General features: G+C 43.5%; 3 protein-coding genes across 9 annotated transcripts in view; 1 reads left to right on the top strand and 2 right to left on the bottom strand.

Moving 5' to 3' along the window:
• Positions 1–5,538, top strand: part of LOC5512975 — a 51,851-nt gene extending 46,313 nt beyond the window's left edge. Inside the window, exons 34-38 of the mRNA XM_048730239.1 lie at positions 135–294; positions 954–1,020; positions 1,497–1,768; positions 3,283–3,448; positions 4,393–5,538. Coding sequence (XP_048586196.1) covers positions 135–294; positions 954–1,020; positions 1,497–1,768; positions 3,283–3,448; positions 4,393–4,610 — 883 coding nt within the window. The 3' untranslated portion in view covers positions 4,611–5,538. The remainder of the gene's footprint in view (positions 1–134; positions 295–953; positions 1,021–1,496; positions 1,769–3,282; positions 3,449–4,392) is intronic.
• A 200-nt stretch (positions 5,539–5,738) lies between these two features.
• The window catches only part of LOC116618617, a 33,839-nt gene continuing 19,764 nt past the window's right edge, over positions 5,739–19,813 (bottom strand). For 2 of the 4 annotated variants that reach the window (XM_032382542.2, XM_032382541.2), the window contains exons 2-5: positions 14,375–14,691; positions 8,438–8,561; positions 6,571–6,924; positions 5,739–6,008 (exon numbers count right to left, since the gene is read on the bottom strand). In XM_032382542.2, coding sequence (XP_032238433.1) covers positions 5,826–6,008; positions 6,571–6,924; positions 8,438–8,561; positions 14,375–14,691 — 978 coding nt within the window. In that variant the 3' untranslated portion in view covers positions 5,739–5,825. Of the gene's footprint in view, positions 6,009–6,570; positions 6,925–8,437; positions 8,562–14,374; positions 14,692–15,646; positions 15,779–18,659; positions 18,705–19,813 lie in introns of those variants that run through there. The other 2 variants (XM_032382540.1, XM_032382539.2) reach the window with 2 other exon arrangements.
• On the bottom strand, positions 10,057–14,218 carry LOC116618616. Of its 4 annotated transcripts, none has more exons than XM_048729706.1 (3): positions 11,793–14,218; positions 11,382–11,491; positions 10,057–11,173 (listed from the first exon to the last, which is right to left on the bottom strand). In XM_048729706.1, exon 1 carries the CDS (start codon positions 13,901–13,903, stop codon positions 12,674–12,676), a length of 1,230 nt encoding a protein of 409 aa, XP_048585663.1. In that variant the 5' UTR covers positions 13,904–14,218; the 3' UTR covers positions 10,057–11,173; positions 11,382–11,491; positions 11,793–12,673. The 4 variants fall into 4 exon arrangements, with proteins under 4 accessions (XP_048585663.1, XP_048585662.1, XP_032238429.1 ...); XM_048729705.1 differs by having other exon boundaries at positions 11,382–11,454; XM_032382538.2 differs by having other exon boundaries at positions 10,057–11,491.

The following is a 19,813-nucleotide window of genomic DNA, read 5'->3' as shown; positions in this document are numbered from 1 at the left end:
TCATGTGTTTCTGTGTCTCCCATGTCGCGCATGTCTGAATCATGTGTTTTTCATGTCTCTTATGCGCACGTCTGGCTCGTGTGTTTTTCATGTCGCGTCACTTCTGTTGATTGACACACTTATTTATCGTGCAGGTATGGGGATCACGTGGCTCGTACCATTAAGGGCCGTATTTTTACAATCGCTTGGACGCTGTTTGGTCTCATAACGATGGCTATTCTGACAGGCGAACTTGCCACGGGACTAACATCTTATACCGTCAAACTATCCGACGGTCTGATTTACGGTCGGCAGGTACGCCATGTGACGTCATTTCCGGGTAAAGTCGATCCTTGACGTCCCGTGGCCTTAGATTTTCGATGCACGTTTTAGCTTCTCGCAGGGAATTTTTTTTCAGTAATTCGCATAAATTTAAACCATATTTGTAGCCCATTTGAAGCGTGCGGTCGGTCTGATCTGTGGCGAATATGATTAACCGGTTTCATTTGCACTCGTACAACCGCACCTCGTCGAATGATAATATTTATTTCATTAATTTGAACGAATTCTTGGAAACAATTACCCGCGAGTTGCCTGAAGCGCCCCCCTTTAAAAAAGCTTAGCTTGTAAAGGACCTTATGTCCTCCTCTATGTCTCCTACAGCAATGTCTAGTCTCCTACAGCTCCGTAAATGTAAACATATAATGTAAATATCATCACATATCGGACAGGCAGCAAAGTTTCTTCCTGGAACTTTTTTTTTGCAGATAATGAGATTTTTCTCTCTTAAATTTCCCTGCCTTAGGTATTTTAGCTGCTCGATTTTTCGTCGTTACGCACTAATCAGACAGACATGCAATTAAAAAATTTCCGGTCCCTAAGAAAGAAACGATTAGCCTAATTTTTCTAGGATCAAAAAATAAATTGCGTTTGATTGAGCGCGTTGGCACTTTTTATTTACGTTTTTTTTGCAGGTTGGGGCAATCGCCTTTCAAGCGGAGTTAAGACTAGGTCTAAGGAAGGGTGGCAAGATGAATCAAAGTAAGTCCGTCTCCCCGTGGATTTGTGAGGATGAGTCAGTCATTGTGGTATCTTCTAGAGACGGACCCCTTTATATTTGGGGGGGTGGCTAATTCCACGAAAACAAATATCGAGCAAGGCTCAGACTCTTTAAAAAAACGAACAAGCAAAGACTGGAAGACAAATATCGCTCTTTCGCGAAAAAAACAATCGAGCAGCAAAACTATCCGGGAATGGCCACTCCCTCAAATATCAAACAGTTCTACCCTTACCGCTCAGAGTATAGTTTCTATACGTTCCGCGCATCAGCTGTTCATCGGCTCGAAAACTACTTTGTTTCCCACAGATGCAAAATGCATACCACAACCCCGTGTTGATTTATTTTTTGGATTCAACCTACACAGAACAATTAGTTATTCTACAGCTTGTCTTTAGCATTTTTATTGTATGGGGTTGCACTAGAACTTATTGTATGAATTTGTGACATTCTTCTCTAGTTAAAAACTACACCACGTACACCGAACTCCGTGACGCGTTGCTCAGCAGAGAGATCTACGGCGCTTTGGTTGACATGTACGTTGTGTCGAGTAACAAGGCCTTGTTCGAGCACCCTTTGCTACGGATCAGCAAACTGCTGGACTACGAGACCACATACGGCGCCGTACTGACCGAGAACGTCATGGATCTCGACTTCTGCTTCCTAGACTACGTGAATGAGCAGAGGGCTAACGTGTATAGTACGATAGCTGATGGGATAGAGGTGTATAAGGTAGGTGAACAGAGGACTAAAGTGTATAGTACGATAGCTGATTGGGTAGAGGTGTATAAGGTAGGTGAACAGAGGACTAAAGTGTATAGTACGATAGCTGATGGGGTAGAGGTTTATAAGGTAGGTGAACAGAGGACTAAAGTGTATAGTACGATAGCTGATTGGGTAGAGGTGTATAAGGTAGGTGAACAGAGGACTAAAGTGTATAGTACGATAGCTGATGGGGTAGAGGTGTATATGGTAGGTGACCAGAGGACTAAAGTGTATAGTACGATAGCTGATGGGGTAGAGGTTTATAAGGTAGGTTAACAGAGGACTAAAGTGTATAGTACGATAGCTGATTGGGTAGAGGTGTATAAGGTAGGTGAACAGAGGGCTAAAGTGTATAGTACGATAGCTGATGGGGTAGAGGTTTATACGGTAGGTGAACAGAGGGCTAAAGTGTATAGTACGATAGCTGATGGGATAGAGGTGTATAAGGTAGGTGACCAGATGACTAAAGTGTATAGTACGATAGCTGATGGGGTAGAGGTGTATAAGGTAGGTGAACAGAGGACTAAAGTGTATAGTACGATAGCTGATTGGGTAGAGGTGTATAAGGTAGGTGAACAGAGGACTAAAGTGTATAGTACGATAGCTGATGGGGTAGAGGCGTATAAGGTAGGTGATCAGAGGGCTAAAGTGTATAGTACGATAGCTGATGGGATAGAGGTGTATAAGGTAGGTGAACAGATGACTAAAGTGTATAGTACGATAGCTGATGGGGTAGAGGCATATAAGGTAGGTGAACAGAGGGCTAAAGTGTATAGTACGATAGCTGATGGGGTAGAGGCGTATAAGGTAGGTGAACAGAGGGCTAAAGTGTATATTACGATAGCTGATGGGGTAGAGGCGTATAAGGTAGGTGAACAGAGGACTAAAGTGTATAGTACGATAGCTGATGGGGTAGAGGTGTACAGGGTAGGTGAGCAGAGGGCTAAAGTGTATAGTACGATAGCTGATGGGATAGAGGTGTATAAGGTAGGTGAACAGAGGGCTAAAGTGTATAGTACGATAGCTGATGGGGTAGAGGTGTACAGGGTAGGTGAGCAGAGGGCTAAAGTGTATAGTACGATAGCTGATGGGGTAGAGGCGTATAAGGTAGGTGATCAAAGGGCTAAAGTGTATAGTACGATAGCTGATGGGGTAGAGGCGTATAAGGTAGGTGAACAGAAGACTAAAGTGTATAGTACGATAGCTGATGGGATAGAGGTGTACAGGATAGGTGAGCAGAAGGCTAAAGTGTATAGTACTATAGCTAGTGTGTAGTGGTGTATTAAGGCTTGTTCTCACTTGGACGTAAGCGCAAGCGCAAGGCACGTAATTTTCCGAATCTCACTGGAACGTAAGCGCAAATGAACGCAACTGTTTGATTTACTTGCGCTTGCTTTTTTGTGTTCTAGTGAGAACTAAACCTTTAGGCAGGTGTATAGACGAACAGAGGGCTATGACATGTGTTATGTCGATTATTGTAGGAGCCAGTTACGGAGGATCAGACCCACTCGACTGACCTTTTCGTGACGAACACTTCCGCTTGGTCGCTGTCTATAATCGTGCTTGGTTCAGCTCTAGGTGGCCTCGTGCTCATATGTGTCGCCAGAGATCTGTGCCGACGGCGAACCCAGACGGCAGTCAGCATTGGTAAGTGACACTTTGTAATGCCGGTTAAGAGGCGATTCGCACTATGTTTATAATTCCCTTTTTACCGAATTCACCTGTCAAGGGGTGGCTCATACTATCACCTAATACAAAGGCCGAACAATAGACATAGGCAGATTCCTAAGTGAATATGTAACTGCGGGCGATGTTTTTTTGTACCGGTTCACACAGGAAAGTTTTCAACGTAAGCATAAACAGCAGAAAACAGAAATACCCTCATTTTCCTCTTCTTTCTCTTGATACTGTTTTGTCCTTAAGACGCCGTTATAAAATTTCTTGTGATTCAGTGCCGTTTCTATACAGGAGCGGCTGTTATTCGTAGCAATATTAAATCGTTAATCGGTTGGTTGTGCAAACAACAGTTTGTTTTCATTGAAAACCTTTTTCTTGATCTTGTTTTATCGTTTCTTACTTTTTCCGCGATATAATGATGTAAAAATCTATAATGAAAATCAGTGCGAACAGTTTTATAGCATATTTATTTTTCCGTTTTTCCTTTTGTTGTTTTCTTTTTACTTCAAGCCTTTATTTCAATTTCTGACTTACCATTTTCATTCGTTATTTCTTTTTCTTCTCCTAGTTTTCGCACCTGCACCTCTATACCTAATTTTCTTTTGGTGTTGAGTTAATTAAGCATTGATAACCGTCTACACCTATTTCAAGTAAGGTTGCACTAGAAAATCTAAATGTCGTAACCCGTAGTGCTTTATGGGTATCAAATAAATAATAAAACAAGCGTAAATAAAAACAAACACAGGTTTAGAAAGTTTTAGCATTCTTGTTTCTGTACCTCTAAACGTTCACAAGGCGTTCAGAAACCAGGATTCAGCCATTCATACGTTACCCATAAAACACTTCGGGTTAGGATACATTGATTTGCGGGTGCAAATTAAAGTATAATCTTCTCTGCCGTTTCACCCACGCAGAAAGTGTGGTGTTTCGAAAAGCTCAACTCAAATACGAGATGGACACCGTGGTCAAGCAGTTCTATATTGATTTCGCCGAGGTGATGAAAGTCCTCAGCAAGAGGCACCGTGCAGAGAGGCGACAACTGGTGGAGAAACTCAACCGAGAGAGAAAAGATAATCCTTCCTGGGAACGACTGGGCAATAATAAGCGGATATTAATTATTAATGGAATTTGATAATCCCATCCTGCAATTTTAGGTTAAGTGCAAAAATGGAGTCTAGAAACGAATTAATATATCCCCCTGTCCATGATACTTTGCTTATGGTCTCAATTTGCACAGCAAACGAAATACTTTCCTTCGCATGATGTCGCGAAATATAAACGTAGAAATGCAATGCGTTTTTAATGGTGCTAGATTACCACGCTGCCCCTAATGCCTTGCTTATGGTCTCAATCAACAAAATTCTAACCTTATATATAGTAGGTAGTCGAAGTCTCAAATAGTAAAAGTAGAAGTGTAATGCATTCTTATAGGGTTAAAAAGCTCTGATGATTGACAGCAAAAAAAAAAACGCACAGTGAAAAAAGTTTAGATTTAAAGTGCAACTGTTTTAAATCATTTCGCGTTACATTGAATTATACAATCCTTTCATTAAAAGCTTTTGAATTCAGCAAATGACTAAACCGCCCTTAGCCGTGGCAAGCTGTTTGGTTACTGTTCGTTGCTAGTCTCTAATCTTGATAGTGGAGACTTGACGCTAGCCTTATCCTCACGGCCTTCTTTATCTATCCGCCGCCATCTAGAAATTATACGCCATGGTCTTCAAAAGCAGATAGGAAGAAGACTGAGACAAAACTATTCTGTGTGACGTATACAGGGATTTCCAAGTCGCGTAGCCAAAGGGGGGGGGGGGGCGGTGTTTTTATTAGGCGGAAGGGTGCGTCCCCTGCGTACACCCCTCGCGCATGTTACCCTACATATGGAATAGCCAGAAGGCTATAGCCCTGTCTTAAAGAATGACTGAAGTTAATTCCCAACTTGCACTTTGACCATGAGCGTTTGTACAATTTAGATGTCAATAGGCGTTTACTCTTCCATACGCTTGTTAAAATCTAACCTACCACACAAAGTTGAATAAAATAAAACATCCATTTTGATGTCATCTTGGTTCGACTTTCCCGGTATAACACTCTTAGCTTTAGGATTGATTGTCATGATTTCAGAGCGACGCTCGGCCTTTCTATAAAGCTACATCAATACCTCTAATAAGCAGCCAAACTTCATCATATCCAAAGCTTTTTGTCAGTGTAAACAGTGCTTTTATACCCCCGCCAAAGTGTTATTGTAGGAAATAATGAGACATTTTTCTTATTTCGTAGTCATTTTATTTTCCTCTATTACCATGTAATCACAAGAAGAACTTCGTATTTGGAATCCTGTCAGTCAGGCTCAGAACACGAGGATAAAGCCCATTCCCACAATGCTCTTGTTTCCAGCATCTCCACCACAGCTAGCCTCGTTCCCAGCCGAATAGTCACGTGTCCCACAACCTCGACCACCAGTTCCCAGGCCCAAACGTGAGTCTGGACTTGCACAGTCATTTTCATTGTTGCCGATGATTCCAATTCTCGCCTAATAAGGGAAACGGTTAGGGTTTAACGTGAAATGAATTAAAAAATAAGAAGACCCTTGAATTGTAAGACAATTTCCCAAGAAGGGGTTTCCGACTCTTACCAGGTTCTCTTCCTCTTCTTGCTCCTGGGGTATAAAAGGGGTGGACCCTGACCACGTGACCGACTCTTACCGGGTCCTCCTCCTCTCTTTGCCCCTGGGGTATAAGAGGGGTGGACCCTGACCACGTGACCGACTTTCACCTGGTTATCTCCTTGCCCCTGGGGTATAGGAGGGGTGGAACCTGACCACGTGACCGACTCTTACCAGGTTCTCTTCCTCTCCTTGCCCCTGGGGTATAAGATGGGTGGACCCTAGCGCACCAGGGATATAAGAGGGGAAGATCCGGGCGCGCGAGGATGCATTGTGCTGATTTACGCGTTTGTATCATGTTCAGTTAAGAGTTTCTTTCATCCGATCCTCCTCCTGATCCTGGAAAGCCCGTGCCACTGAGCTATTGCGCCACTCTCTGGCGTGCTTAATTGATTATCTCATACCGCGAACCAGATCCGAGACAACATACCTTAGAGGTTACATAGACGCCCCAAGTACCGTATACGTTGAAACCCTCTGTGTTACAGTTGGGCTGAAGTGAAGAGCCAGCGACAAGATTCTTCCACCTGTCACGGCCAAGGTTAGTCGCAACGTGCTTGCCTGGAGCGATCACACTGTACAGCGAGTCTACTTTCTGAGCCATTGTGATAGGAAGCCAGCGGAGGTCGTCTTTATTGCGCAGGCCCACGCATAGTTTAGTGAACGGGGTGTGAGAATAGGTTTTTAGTTTGAGCTCTGAGTTTCCGTTAAGCCCGTCGCTGACAGCATCCACGTTGTATTCCTTGTGGTTGCTCCAGTATGCAGAGTCATAGTGAAACGTCCTCTGCAATCATGGATCAAATATATGAGTACATTGTGATCTGTGTGTGAGATTGTACATGGTGGTCAGTGTGTGATTGCACATAGTGGTCAGTGTGTGATTGCACATAGTGGTCAGTGTGTGATTGCAAATAGTGGTCAGTGTATAATTGCACATGGTGGTCAGTGTATGATTGCACATGGTGGTCAGTGTATGATTGCACATGGTGGTCAGTGTATGATTGCACATGGTGGTCAGTGTGTGATTGCACATGGTGGTCAGTGTGTGATTGCACATGGTAGTCAGTGTAAGGTTGCACATGGTGTTCAGTGTATGATTGCACATGGTGGTCAGTGTGTGGTTGCACATGTTTGTCAGTGTGTGGTTGCACATGGTGGTCAGTGTGTGATTGCACATAGTGGTCAGTGTGTGATTGCACATGGTGGTCAGTGTGTGATTGCACATGGTGGTCAGTGTGTGATTGCACATGGTGGTCAGTGTGTGATTGCACATGGTGGTCAGTGTGTGGATGCACATGGTGTTCAGTGTGTGATTGCACATGGTGTTAAGTGTATGATTGCACATGGTGGTCAGTGTGTGGTTGCGCATGGTGGTCAGTGTGTGTTATAAATGGTGGTCAGTGTGTGATTGCACATGGTGGTCAGTGTGTGATTGCACATGGTGGTCAGTGTATGATTGCACATGGTGGTCAGTGTGTGGTTGCACATGGTGTTCAGTGTATGATTGCACATGGTGGCCAGTGTATGATTGCACATGGTGGTCAGTGTGTGATTGCACATGGTGGTCAGTGTGTGATTGCACATGGTGGTCAGTGTGTGATTGCACATGGTGGTCAGTGTGTGGATGCACATGGTGTTCAGTGTGTGATTGCACATGGTGTTAAGTGTATGATTGCACATGGTGGTCAGTGTGTGGTTGCGCATGGTGGTCAGTGTGTGGTTGCACATGGTGGTCAGTGTGTGATTGCACATAGTGGTCAGTGTGTGATTGCACATGGTGTTCAGTGTATGATTGCACATGGTGGTCAGTGTATGATTGCACATGGTTGTCAGTGTGTGGTTGCACATGGTGGTCAGTGTGTGATTGCACATGGTGGTCAGTGTATGATTGCACATGGTGGCCAGTGTGTGATTGCACATAGTGGTCAGTGTGTGATTGCACATAGTGGTCAGTGTATAATTGCACATGGTGGTCAGTGTATAATTGCACATGGTGGTCAGTGTATGATTGCACATGGTGGTCAGTGTATGATTGCACATAGTGGTCAGTGTATGATTGCACATGGTGGTCAGTGTGTGGTTGCACATGGTGGTCAGTGTGTGATTGCACATGGTGGTCAGTGTATGATTGCACATGGTGGTCAGTGTGTGATTGCACATGGTGGTCAGTGGATGATTGCACATGGTGGTCAGTGTGTGATTGCACATGGTGGTCAGTGTGTGATTACACACTGTGATAATTGAATGACTGCACATGGTGCGTCCATCACATCTACATAAAGTCTATTGTTACTCGCCTTTGTACCATCGATCTTCATCAACATCGTCCAGCCAGACTCGCCACAGATCGTGTCCATTACGCAGTACGCGCGTGTTGTCTCGTTACCTACGCGAACGTAGTAGATACCACTTGTAGCCAAGCTGTCGATAAAAGCAAAGGCCTACCATCAATCAAGGCATTTTGATCTTATCAAAAGAATCGCTAGATTTTTTGTAAAGAAGCTTTCCTATCGAATGATGACAAAAACGTATATCTCCCGAACCTGTTTATGAGATTGTATTCTTGCACCGGATACCAATAGGTACTCCCGTCGGTCTCCTCGTTAGTTATTTCCACTCCTCTACCGGTCTGTGTTATTAACCTGCCCAAGTCTGTTAGGTATCGGTAGGGGTAGCCCCCGCCCCTCTTCCTGTCAGTGTGATTCACCTGCCTATGTCTGCTAGACATCGTTAAGGGTAGTGTCCGCCCCGTATAATTTGCCTGTCCAAGTCTGTAAGGATCGGTAAGGGTAGCTCCCGCCCCTCCCCCGGTCCGTATAATTTGCCTGTCCAAGTCTGTTAGGTTTCGGTAGGGGTGGCCACCGCATCTCCCCCGGTCCGTGTGGTTTGCCTGTCCAAGTCTGTTTGGTTTCTGTAGGGGTAATCCCCGCCCCTCCCCCGGTTCGTGTGGTTTGCCTGTCCAAGTCTGTTAGATTTCGGTGGGGGTAGCCCCGCCCCTCTCCCGGTCCGTATGATTTACCTGTCCAAGTCTGTAAGGTTTCGATAGGGGTAGCCCCCGCCCCTCCCCCGGTTCGTGTGATTCGCCTGTCTACGTCTGCTAGACATCGTTATGGGTAGCCCCTCCCCTCCCCCGGTCCGAGTGGTTTACCTGTCCAAGTCTGTTTGGTATCGGTAGGGGTGATCCTCGCCCCTCCCCCGGTCCATGTGGTTTGCCTGTCCAAGTCTGTTTGTTATCGGTAGGGGTGATCCTCGCCCCTCCCCCGGTCCGTGTGGTTTGCCTGTCCAAGTCTGTTTGGTATCGGTAGGGGTGATCCTCGCCCCTCCCCCGGTCCATGTGGTTTGCCTGTCCAAGTCTGTTTGTTATCGGTAGGGGTGATCCTCGCCCCTCCCCCGGTCCGTGTGGTTTGCCTGTCCAAGTCTGTTTGGTATCGGTAGGGGTGACCCCCTTCCCGGGTCCGTGTGGTTTGCCTGTCCAAGTCTGTTTGGTATCGGTAGGGGTGACCCCCTCCCCTCCCCCGGTCCGTGTGGTTTGCCTGTCCAAGTCTGTTTGGTATCGGTAGAGGTGACCCCCTCCCCCGGTCCGTGAGGTTTGCCTGTCCAAGTCTGTTTGGTATCGGTAGGGGTGACCCCCTCCCCCGGTCCGTGTGGTTTACCTGTCCAAGTCTGTTTGGTATCGGTAGGGGTGACCCCCTCCCCTCCCCCGGTCCGTGTGGTTTACCTGTCCAAGTCTGTTTGGTATCGGTAGGGGTGACCCCCTCCCCTCCCCCGGTCCGTGTGGTTTGCCTGTCCAAGTCTGTTTGGTATCGGTAGGGGTGCCCCCTCCCCTCCCCAGGTTCGTGTGGTTTGCCTGTCCAAGTCTGTTTGGTGTCGGTAGGTGTTTCAAGATGTGGGCAAACAGTAGACAACAACACGAGTGTTTAGCTCTGTAGCCAAGATGAAGGGCTGCATCCGGGACTTTATTGTTCTTACCACAGGGAACCCAGATATTGTAACATCCTTTCTCTTTTGAGAAAGTGAAACAGATACTTATAACATAACTAACAATTGTCCTTGCGTATAGCAACGTACTGATAAACATTGTTCTCAGTTCTAGAAAAAATGTAAACAATAAGAATACAAGATACAATCAACTGTTTAACATCGGATTAGTCTCTTGTTTTAACTCGTGACATAATCCCTAAGGTAGCTTGGTTGCGTAGATGTCCGTGAGGATATCCGTATGGGTATTATAGGTGGTGTCTGTTCCTCAGCAACCGCATTAGTTGTTTCCACTTGCGCTGGTGTTTCTAGTGATTGGGTGGTAGTACTAAATTCCATTTCCACGGGTGGTGGTACTACTTCTGGTTTCCTTGACGACAATTCAGGTTGAGTTTCCGAAGTTTTCCTTAGATCGATTCGGTTTCTTCTATACTTCCCAGAAGGCGTTTCGATGTCATACGACTTTTCATCGAGTCTCCTAACAACCACACCCTTTTCCCATTTTTTTGTTGCCTTTTCTAAAAGGTTTCAGTCTGATAGTATCCCCCTCTTCCAAAATTCCAAGATCCTTAGCATTCTTGTTATAGTTCTTACACTGTCGTTGTTGTTCCAACTTGAGCCGACACCGGTCCTCTTTCAGAAAATCCATTCCCCTAGGTTGGAGTTGTACATCAGTCATGGGTAATATAGATTTAGTTCGACGGTTGAGAAGACGTTGGGCTGGGCTGCTTCCTGCTCCTTGAGTTGGTGTGTTTCTTATCTCAAGGAGTGCTAGCTGGGGGTCTGTTTTGTCTTGAGCACATTTTGAGAGCATAGCCTTTGCTGCTTTTACCCCAGACTCAACTTTTCCATTTGCATTTGGATGCCCAGGTGAAGATAGATTATGCTCAAAGTCCCATTCATAAGCAAAGTCCTCAAACTCTTTGGCATCAAACTGAGGTCCTCCATCACTGGTTAGTTGTACAGGAACACCAAATCTTAAAAAGTGTTGTTTCAGTTTCCTAATCACTGCAGGGGAGTCAGTTTTCTTAAGAAGGTCAACTTCCCAGTATCCACTAAAATAGACAACTGTTGGAGGTAGTCTTTGTTGTTCCATACCAACAATTTTCCATGGTGCTTTAGCTTCTATAGTTATGAGTGTTTCTTTCTGTTGAGCTTTAGCAAATGTTTGACAGGCATCACAAACACTTGCTAGCTGTTTGATTTCTGCAGACATACCAGGCCAAAATATGCATTCACGTGCACGTCTTAACATACTCTCACCTCCAAGATGTGATATGTGGAGATGGTCTTTGATCTCCTTACGCATGCTCTCAGGAACGATGACTCGTTCTCCCTTGAAGATCAATCCATCATGTAAGGTCAGTTCATCTCTATATGAAAAGTATGGTGTAACCTGAGTAGGCAGTTCCTGTCTCGAGTCTGGCCATCCTTTAAGAATGACTGATTTTAGAGTTTGCAGAGTATCATCCGTTTCAGTGGCTTTCTTTAGCTGTCTAAGCCTTTCTTCTCTAATTCTTAGGTGACCAACAGCATTTAATCTTAGCAAAACTATCCTTGTGTTCAGTATCATCAGGCAAGTATGCACGAGATAAAGTATCAGCTATGTACACCTCCTTGCCCTTCTTATATATACAACTTCAATGTCATACTGTATAAGTCTAAGCATCATACCTTGAAGACGCTTTGGGGACTTGTGCAGTGGCTTGCGTACAATCATTTCCAGTGGTTTATGATCACTATGCACAATGGTTTTCCGTCCAAACGTATATTGATGGAAACGTTCCAGCGAGAACACAATTGCCAGGCACTCTTTCTCAATTTGCGCGAACCCGCATTCCGTAGTAGTAAGGGCACGACTGGCATAACACAGCGGCTTTCCTTCTTGTAGTAAAACAGTGCCTAAACCAGTGCTCGAGGCATCACATTGAATCACAAGTTCTTTGTCAGGATCATAATAAGCAAGTACAGGAGCTGTAGTCACTAGTCTCTTTATTTCTTTCATCGCATGATCCTGTTCCTCACTCCATTCCCATTCCACATCTTGTCTAGTGAGTCGACGAATAGGATCCATTACCGTGGAGAGTTGTGGAAGGAACTTTGCGAGATAAGTTACCATTCCCTGGACACGTCGAGCTCCCTCAACTGTGGGTTTTCCATTTTAAGAATGGCTCCGACTTTCTCCATATTAGGTTTTAGACCCTCACTTGTCACGACGTGACCAAGGAACTTAACTTCAGTGGTCTTGAACACACTCTTCTGGTGATTCAGCTTAATGTTATTTCTAGCACAAACATCAAGTAGATTTCTCAATTTCTCATCATAATCACTCTCAGAATGTCCATAAACTAGAATGTCATCAGCCACACAGACCACTCCACGAAGACCTGATAGACTCTCCATGAGCTTACGCTGGAATATCTCAGAACTGACTTTGAGACCAAATGGGAGACGACACCAACGAAATCTGCCATTCACAGTGATGAATGTGGTCATGTAACTACTCTCTTCATCAAGTTCACAGTGCCAGTAACCATAGTTGACCGTGATGAGCTTCATCTGTTCCGCTGCTTTTCTGCTAAGCAAGGGTGTTCTTTCACAACTTCAAACATGACATTATACTTCTTCTTCGTAATCAGATTTATGGTGATAATCCGACACTTTCCCACTGGTTTAAGAGTAGTTTTGTTGTACATGTTCAGTGTATTTTCCAATTCTTGGAGTTGAGTGTTTTGCGGCACATATTTCTGATTTATAACATTGACTGTGGCACCGCAATCAACCTGGAATTTGACTCTCCGTCCATCTTTTAGACACATCTCAGCATATAAGGGACCACTAGAGACAGAGTTAATTGATGCAGATATGACTGGGCATACCATTTCAGCAGAGGAATCGGAGTCAGATCCATCACCAACAGTATGGACTTGTTTCTTGCCATCCAAACTTGGACAGCAACTCGAGAAATGGTTGGTAGCCTTGCAATTATTGCATCTCTTCCCCCAAGCTTTGCAGAATTCCTTCTTTAGAGTGTGAGAATAGCCACAAAATTTGCATTTAGCAGCTTGACGAGGATTCGTGCCTCCAGGTTTACCATTACCGACTGGCTTGTTCCTTTGACCATGTGAAGCTCCTTTTGTTTTTTGCTTGTTTATATTCAATCGGTGTACCTCCTCTTCCTTTCCAGAAATAATCTTCAGTTGATCAGACCTTTTCTCATAACTGTGACAAATGTCAAGTGCTTTCTGTAGAGTGAGTTTTCCTTCTTGCAGCAGACGCTTTCTGGTATGATCATCTTTCACACCAAGTACCACTCTATCCCTCAGTAAGGAAGTTTTCAAGCACTCACAGAAATTGCAAGTCTCGGCCAATGTCTTCAGGCTTGCAACATAGCTGTCAATACTTTCATCAGGTTTCTGGACTCGAGTGTTGAACTTGTACCTCTCGAAGGTCTCGTTGGTTTCACCAAGTATGTGAGCATCAAGTTTGGTTAGGATATCTTTAGCAGTGTCAGTTTCTGCAGGGTCACAGCCATTGTAGATTTGTAAAGCTTCTATTCCCATGGTAGAGATCAAGAGAGATTTCTTGAATTGAGGCGAGTGTGAATCGGCGTTAGAGACGATACAATAATGCTGATACAGCTGTTTCCATATTTTCCAACTTTCAACTCCATTCTTTGCCAATTTCACGGGCTCAGGCGGTTTAAAGGCATAACCCGGCTGAAAAGATGATGCTGCAGGTGGAGGAGCTGGAGGAGTCTCTTCAGATTCGCCAGTAGCAGGCATGGCACAGTACAGAGCAGTGTAGGTTCAATCCACGTGGTCTGAGGTCGAGAGTCGAGCGAGTTTTGAACGCGAATTTAGCAAGGAAATTCGTCAAAACACAGCCCACAACTTGAAGTTCCAGTTGATCAAGATACATTAGCATCCCACCGCTGCCACCATGTTTCAAGATGTGGGCTAACAGTAGATAATTTCACGAGAAGATCAGAGAAAGACAACAACACGAGTGTTTAGCTCTGTAGCCAAGATGGAGGGCTGCATCCGGGACTTTATTGTTCTTACCACAGGGAACCCAGATATTGTAACAGTAGGGGTGACCCCCTCCCCTCCCCCGGTTGGTGTGGTTTACCTGTCCAAGTCTGTTTGGTATCGGTAGAGGTGGCCCCCGCCCCTCCCCCGGTCGGTGTGATGTACTTGTTCACGTGTGTTAGAGCTCGGTAGGGGTACCTGCCACCCCTCCCCCGTGTGATTTACCTGTCCACATCAGCTAAATACCGGCACGACTCTACAGGGTATTCCTTGGTTCCAAGTTTCGTCCTCCTCGTCTTCGTCTCCCCACAGGCGCTCACAAACTCTCGTCCGTTGCAGATCTGAAGCCCTCTGTCGTCTCCTCGATATCTGAGTGTGCCCAACTCCTTGCTTGTACACTTGCAGTAGTGGTTGGGGACTTGCATGATATCGGTGAAGAAATGAGGTGTTTTCTCGCCGGCTTTACACTTATCGCTGGTGATAGAAGCGTCGCTGGATACCACCACTGTGATTACAACGAGACTGACGAAAAACGACCGCATCTGGTAGGAGGAAATAAAGTATTTACATTTCTTTAACAAATACCAAACATATGTTGTCGTTTGTATCCATGGTCTATGGGAAAATGGGGCGAGCACTCCCGAATGACTATGGCGGTGGAAAACGTGGTTTCAAAGGGCCTATCAAAAATGGATGTCATGAAAGACGAATAAAAGCAAGTCAATAAGCAAGAATGTTAAAGCGGTCTTTCAATATGGAATGTAATTTTCCTTATAAGGCGGATGTCCGGGCGGAAAAAGGAATATTTACTTTTAAAACTTAGAAAAACTCACAGACCTTCATTCAACTAAAAGGAAACCTGACAAGAAAATGGTGAAGTTATCCACAGTATCTTTGGGTGAACACCCTATGCCACTCGAATGCTGGATTACAAAAAGCGCAGGATACATCGTGGTTAAGTCATAGGCGGAATGGCGCCCCAGGAAGCCGCCATACAACTCATGTCTGACCACGGAACACAACTTAGATCGATTATTGGTTTTTGTGGATGAAGAAAGAGCTGGACAACCCGGAAAAAAATCTCGGAGCAAAGGAGAACCAACTAACTCAACTCACGTCGGAACCGGGAATCGATCGCGGACCACAAAGCAACGCTTTCTCGTGTATAACATATTACTAAAGATCTCCATTCGTCTTGTATAGCCATGATGTTTTTTCTATTTCTTTTAAACATGAGCATTTATGGTATTGTAGTTCCATTAATGCATATTTTGGCCACCCAAACAACACGCTTTTAGCAGGGAGAATATCCGGGTTTAAAGATTCTTTTTTTTCCAAAGAACTTCTATAACGCATCGAAAATTTCATAGATACTTCTATGCTTCGTATTGTACTTTTTGCACTTTTTATCTAAGCCATTTAACAAGCAAAACACTTAAAACTTTTTTAGAAATAAGTTTAAAAAACTGTTCATTTTGTCATAGTGGTTTGGTTTACCTTGGATCGGATTTTGCTTGAATTTCTTCCCCGCTGAGACAAACTTCTTGTTGCAAACCAGCAACCTTAATACTGGTTTATGTTGATCTTTCTTACTAAACAATAGGATCTTTATTTGCACATAAAAGACTTCTGCTTTATTTACTCTCAAATATAAGCTTCACACTAGTTTAACACTCAAAGGAAACAAAGAAAAGCATTAAAAGCAGGTATTATATGTGAATGGATAGTAAATAGTAAAATGATGGTCTTTTTTGATCGATGGGAAAAGTAACAGAATGGTTTGTCGAGCTGCGAGAAGAACAATGGAACACAAATCCTTAAAATGGGAATAACAGATAAAATTGTAAACAATAAAAAAGAAATACACCAAGAAATACAATAATAAGTAAAAGTAAAATAATAGGGTTTACGTATAACATCTCTATATTTCTAGAAGCGTCTAACAAAAACAGATGATAAAATCAAAGAAAAGGAAAGTATCATTTAAAAAAAAAATAAATAAAAACGCGAGCCCTTAAGATAGATGTTTAAAGAATTCGAAGAGAGACGTCAGTTATTATTATAAAGTGTGATTGGTGTATTTTATTCTTGTTCACTACCGACAAGTCTTGTACCCAGATGTTTGAAGTTTGATGAAGACTAAAACGGTGCTCAAGCTGTCCGTCATGCTTTGCGCGTAACCCATTTCTTACTAGGTTTGTTCTAAATTATTGCCCTCATTAACTCGAACTGTCATAACTCGAATTATTTCAGATTCCTCTTGTTGGTTCGAGTTATAATCAGTGTTTACCTGTGCTTCCGTTTCGGGCTTCCTGTGGTGTAAGGCAGAACTTGTTTCTAGGACTTCCCGAATCCCGCCTTCGAACTCAAATGCTAAATTGTACTATCGAAGATTTATTAAGGTTTTCTCAATCATGACAACCCTTAACACATTTAAAGATTAGTTAGCATGGATATGACAAAATTCCAGAAAGGTGAAATTTCTCATATAAGTAAATTGTGAATGACACGAAACGACAACATTCTAAACAATGTTTCTTTTATTTGCACGCTAGGAGGGTGTATATACCGATAATCAAAGTTGGTAACCTCTTATCGGCCATCAGTTGTACAATAAAAGTTTTGATTGACAAAAATATGCCTTTTAATGTTAGGCATGGTCTTCCGTGTGGACTCCCGTGACGACTTCGATTTTCAATAGGAAACATTCACCCAAGTCCCTTGTATTCTGTTCCTGTGATGGGAGAGCCAACCCAGAGAACGGGACTTTTTCTGTGACGTCAGAACTCTTGCTAGCCACAGAGACCCGCTCAGAACGCCTTAAAACTAGGCTGGGCAAAGAAGGGGAGACAGCTGTGCTCCACCCCCCCCCCCCCCCTCCCCTCCTACTCCTTCCCACCCCAGTAGCTGGAATTTTGCATTCTTTTGAGGAAAGATAATTTTGCATTTTGAAAGAACCAGAATTTTGCGTTTGAAGGGAATCGGTTTCCCCACTCTCCCCCAAGCAAATATGGAATGACTTTCCCCCCCCCCCCCCAGTCAAATTTTTCTAGCTATAGGCGCTAAGTGTTCTCGCGATCCAAGATTAACCAAGTAACAACTTTCTTGGTTACGCCGCTAAGGACCTCACGGGAGTTCTAATGTTTTCGTTTAAAAAATGAAAACTACCCAGCAGGGTGCTTAAATATGCAACACATGCTGAGAAACTGAGAAAAAGAATGATCCTGTTTTTTCCAAAAAAGGTGCCGCCATAACTTATTAATAGCTATTAATGTTTTTGATCTCTACAGGGGGTTTCCTGATTAGCTGATACACGGCATGAATTCTCGTGAATTTCAAAGTGTGTTTTGTTATAAGAAGTGCGACAAAATATGTTATTTTCACCCATTTCTTCTTTCTCATCTATAAACGTCTAGCAACTGTGATTAGCATATTGCTCAAACACTGAACGCTAAGATCGGTCTCACCGAGTTTACCCTACTAAGGGCCTCTTTAACGTTGCCAGCCAAACCTTTTTAATTGTTAAAAAGAAAGCTTGATATGTTATTTAATAATTTTGATCGAAAATATTGCGAAAGACCTTCCCAAAACAGCCGTTGGGATTGGATGCTTTCTCACGCTCATTTTGTTAGGATGAAAAAAAGGCGGCTGATAGAAACTCTTTAACTTTATGTCAAAGAAACTCACTGTGAAAGTAAAGACAGACTGCGCCCCTCAATGGGGGTCCACTCAAAACAAAGTGAACACGGAACTGCTCAGTGGTACCATGCTATCTACCCATAGAAGTACTCCCTAGAAGCTAATATATGTCCCGTTACGAGTTTGTTTTGTTATGCTGTTTAATTGAATAAAGGAGAAAAGCTCATCCGGCTTTAAAAAACTGCAACAGAAGCGAGCTATTTGCCCTAAAGGCATCTTCGCCGATTCTTATCAACAGTGGGCGTATAGCGCGTTAATTTTATCATACTTTTTAATTACCATTCATAGTCTAGCGATAATATTTTTCGACGTTTGTGTGTTTGTGGCCTGTAGTATTATATACTATTACGGCCCACGAGGTTGAAGATGGCATGAAGAGAAACGGGAAATGAGTCGGGAGACTTATTTTTCAATGGAGGGATAGTGATAATGTAACTAGTAGTGTGTCTGTTGGGTTGAGGGGGGGGGGGGGTGGATGATTGATTGCGACATGGACTATGTTTGGGAATTTTGGCTGTAATCCCTATATCAGGCGAATAGCAAACTCTGTTTTTGCCATGTACATGTAATAAATGTGATACAAGCGTTTTCTAGAGGTTTCCTTTCACTTAGAAAAGACATTTATCAGCTTATCTAGACATTATTCGTGACATTCGTAAAATTCATTCATTCAAACCCTTTCGTCCTTTTGAAAGTTCTTTAGGACCACCTCTCCAGTGTCAAGGTCTATCTACTTGCAGATTAAGTGGCCCTTGGGCGAAGTCATCTTTTAGATTCTTCAACTGCAGGCAAATGCCTTATAATATCTTACCTTGATTCTTCTGCCCAAACTTTCTTGTCGCTAGCTCCATGCAGCCTACGAAAAAGCCCGAATACTTTGTTTAGTTTCCAAGCTTGGAATGTAAACGTTATGTAACAATCTGCCGTCCTCACGGAGGTATTTAGTGGAATAAGCCAATTAGCAAATTAAAGCAAGTTTCCTTGGGCAAGTGCCGAGGAAAGTAAAAGTTGTATAACAATTCTAGAGAAATGCAAAACATCGGCTTAAATCGCAGAGAGAAGCCGACATGAGCCTTTCGTACATTTTGCACTTTTTTTTTATAATTCATTGTGCAGACCAAAAGTCTTCTTCAATTAGCGAAATTCTAAGTATAACTAATTTCGTGACATCTCAGTTGACATTCAGATTATCCTGCGAATTAACAAGCCTATATTGTGTGGTTTATTGGATTATTATTTGCAAATCCCTCTTCAAATTAATCCAAATCCTCGAAAAGGCGTTGGTATTTTTTCATTGGGGAGGTTACTGAAAGAAGTTAGACAAGCTGGCAAACGATCAAGCACTATAAACAAAAAACAGAAAATCTTGGTACAAAAAGTCAGATATGTGCTCATTTTTTAAACTTCTGTTGACGCAAGGCGAAGCAGTGCAAGGCACTCGAACACGTGCTTTCACGATTGGTATTTTAGTGAACGCACTCTTATAGAAGGCTTCTGCGTCGTGTCAAGCTATTTTTGTTGCAGGAGCGTCGGACCTGGTCTGAACTGAAAGAAGAATGTGTGTGTGTCGTGGGAGGGGGATGACGGCTTAAAGAATGTAGATCAACCACTCCTTTATTATGGTTTATAATTGAAAATTAAGCGGTTTATTCGCAAGGAAACTTCAAAATACCAATCTACGAATGAACTCTGATACGGTATTGAAGATATTTGATTAAAAATATCTTGGTTACTTGCTTGGATTAGCAGATGGAAACGGATGTTTTGTGTGATTCGCCATTGAGCAGGAGCATAAAATGGCGGCGTGATTTGCCTTCTTTAAGTCGAGATCACGAAGGGACAGTTGACGCAAGGTATTTGGCCAGAAATGTTTGGCCCGCAATAGGGGTCTGTAGGGGAAATATTCCCCAGGATAAGATTTGTTCTAGCGCTCGGTCAAATATAGGGGCTTCTGAGCAGGCCACT

This window comes from Nematostella vectensis, chromosome 7 (assembly GCF_932526225.1).
Source record: "Nematostella vectensis chromosome 7, jaNemVect1.1, whole genome shotgun sequence".
NCBI classification, from domain to species: Eukaryota; Metazoa; Cnidaria; class Anthozoa; order Actiniaria; family Edwardsiidae; genus Nematostella; species Nematostella vectensis.
This window is presented reverse-complemented; position numbering and strand designations above follow the sequence as displayed.

Coding starts and splice junctions, on each gene's coding strand:
- LOC116618616 (XM_032382538.2), bottom strand. CDS start 13,903: ATGCCTGCTACTGGCGAATCTGAAGAGACTCCTCCAGCTCCTCCACCT.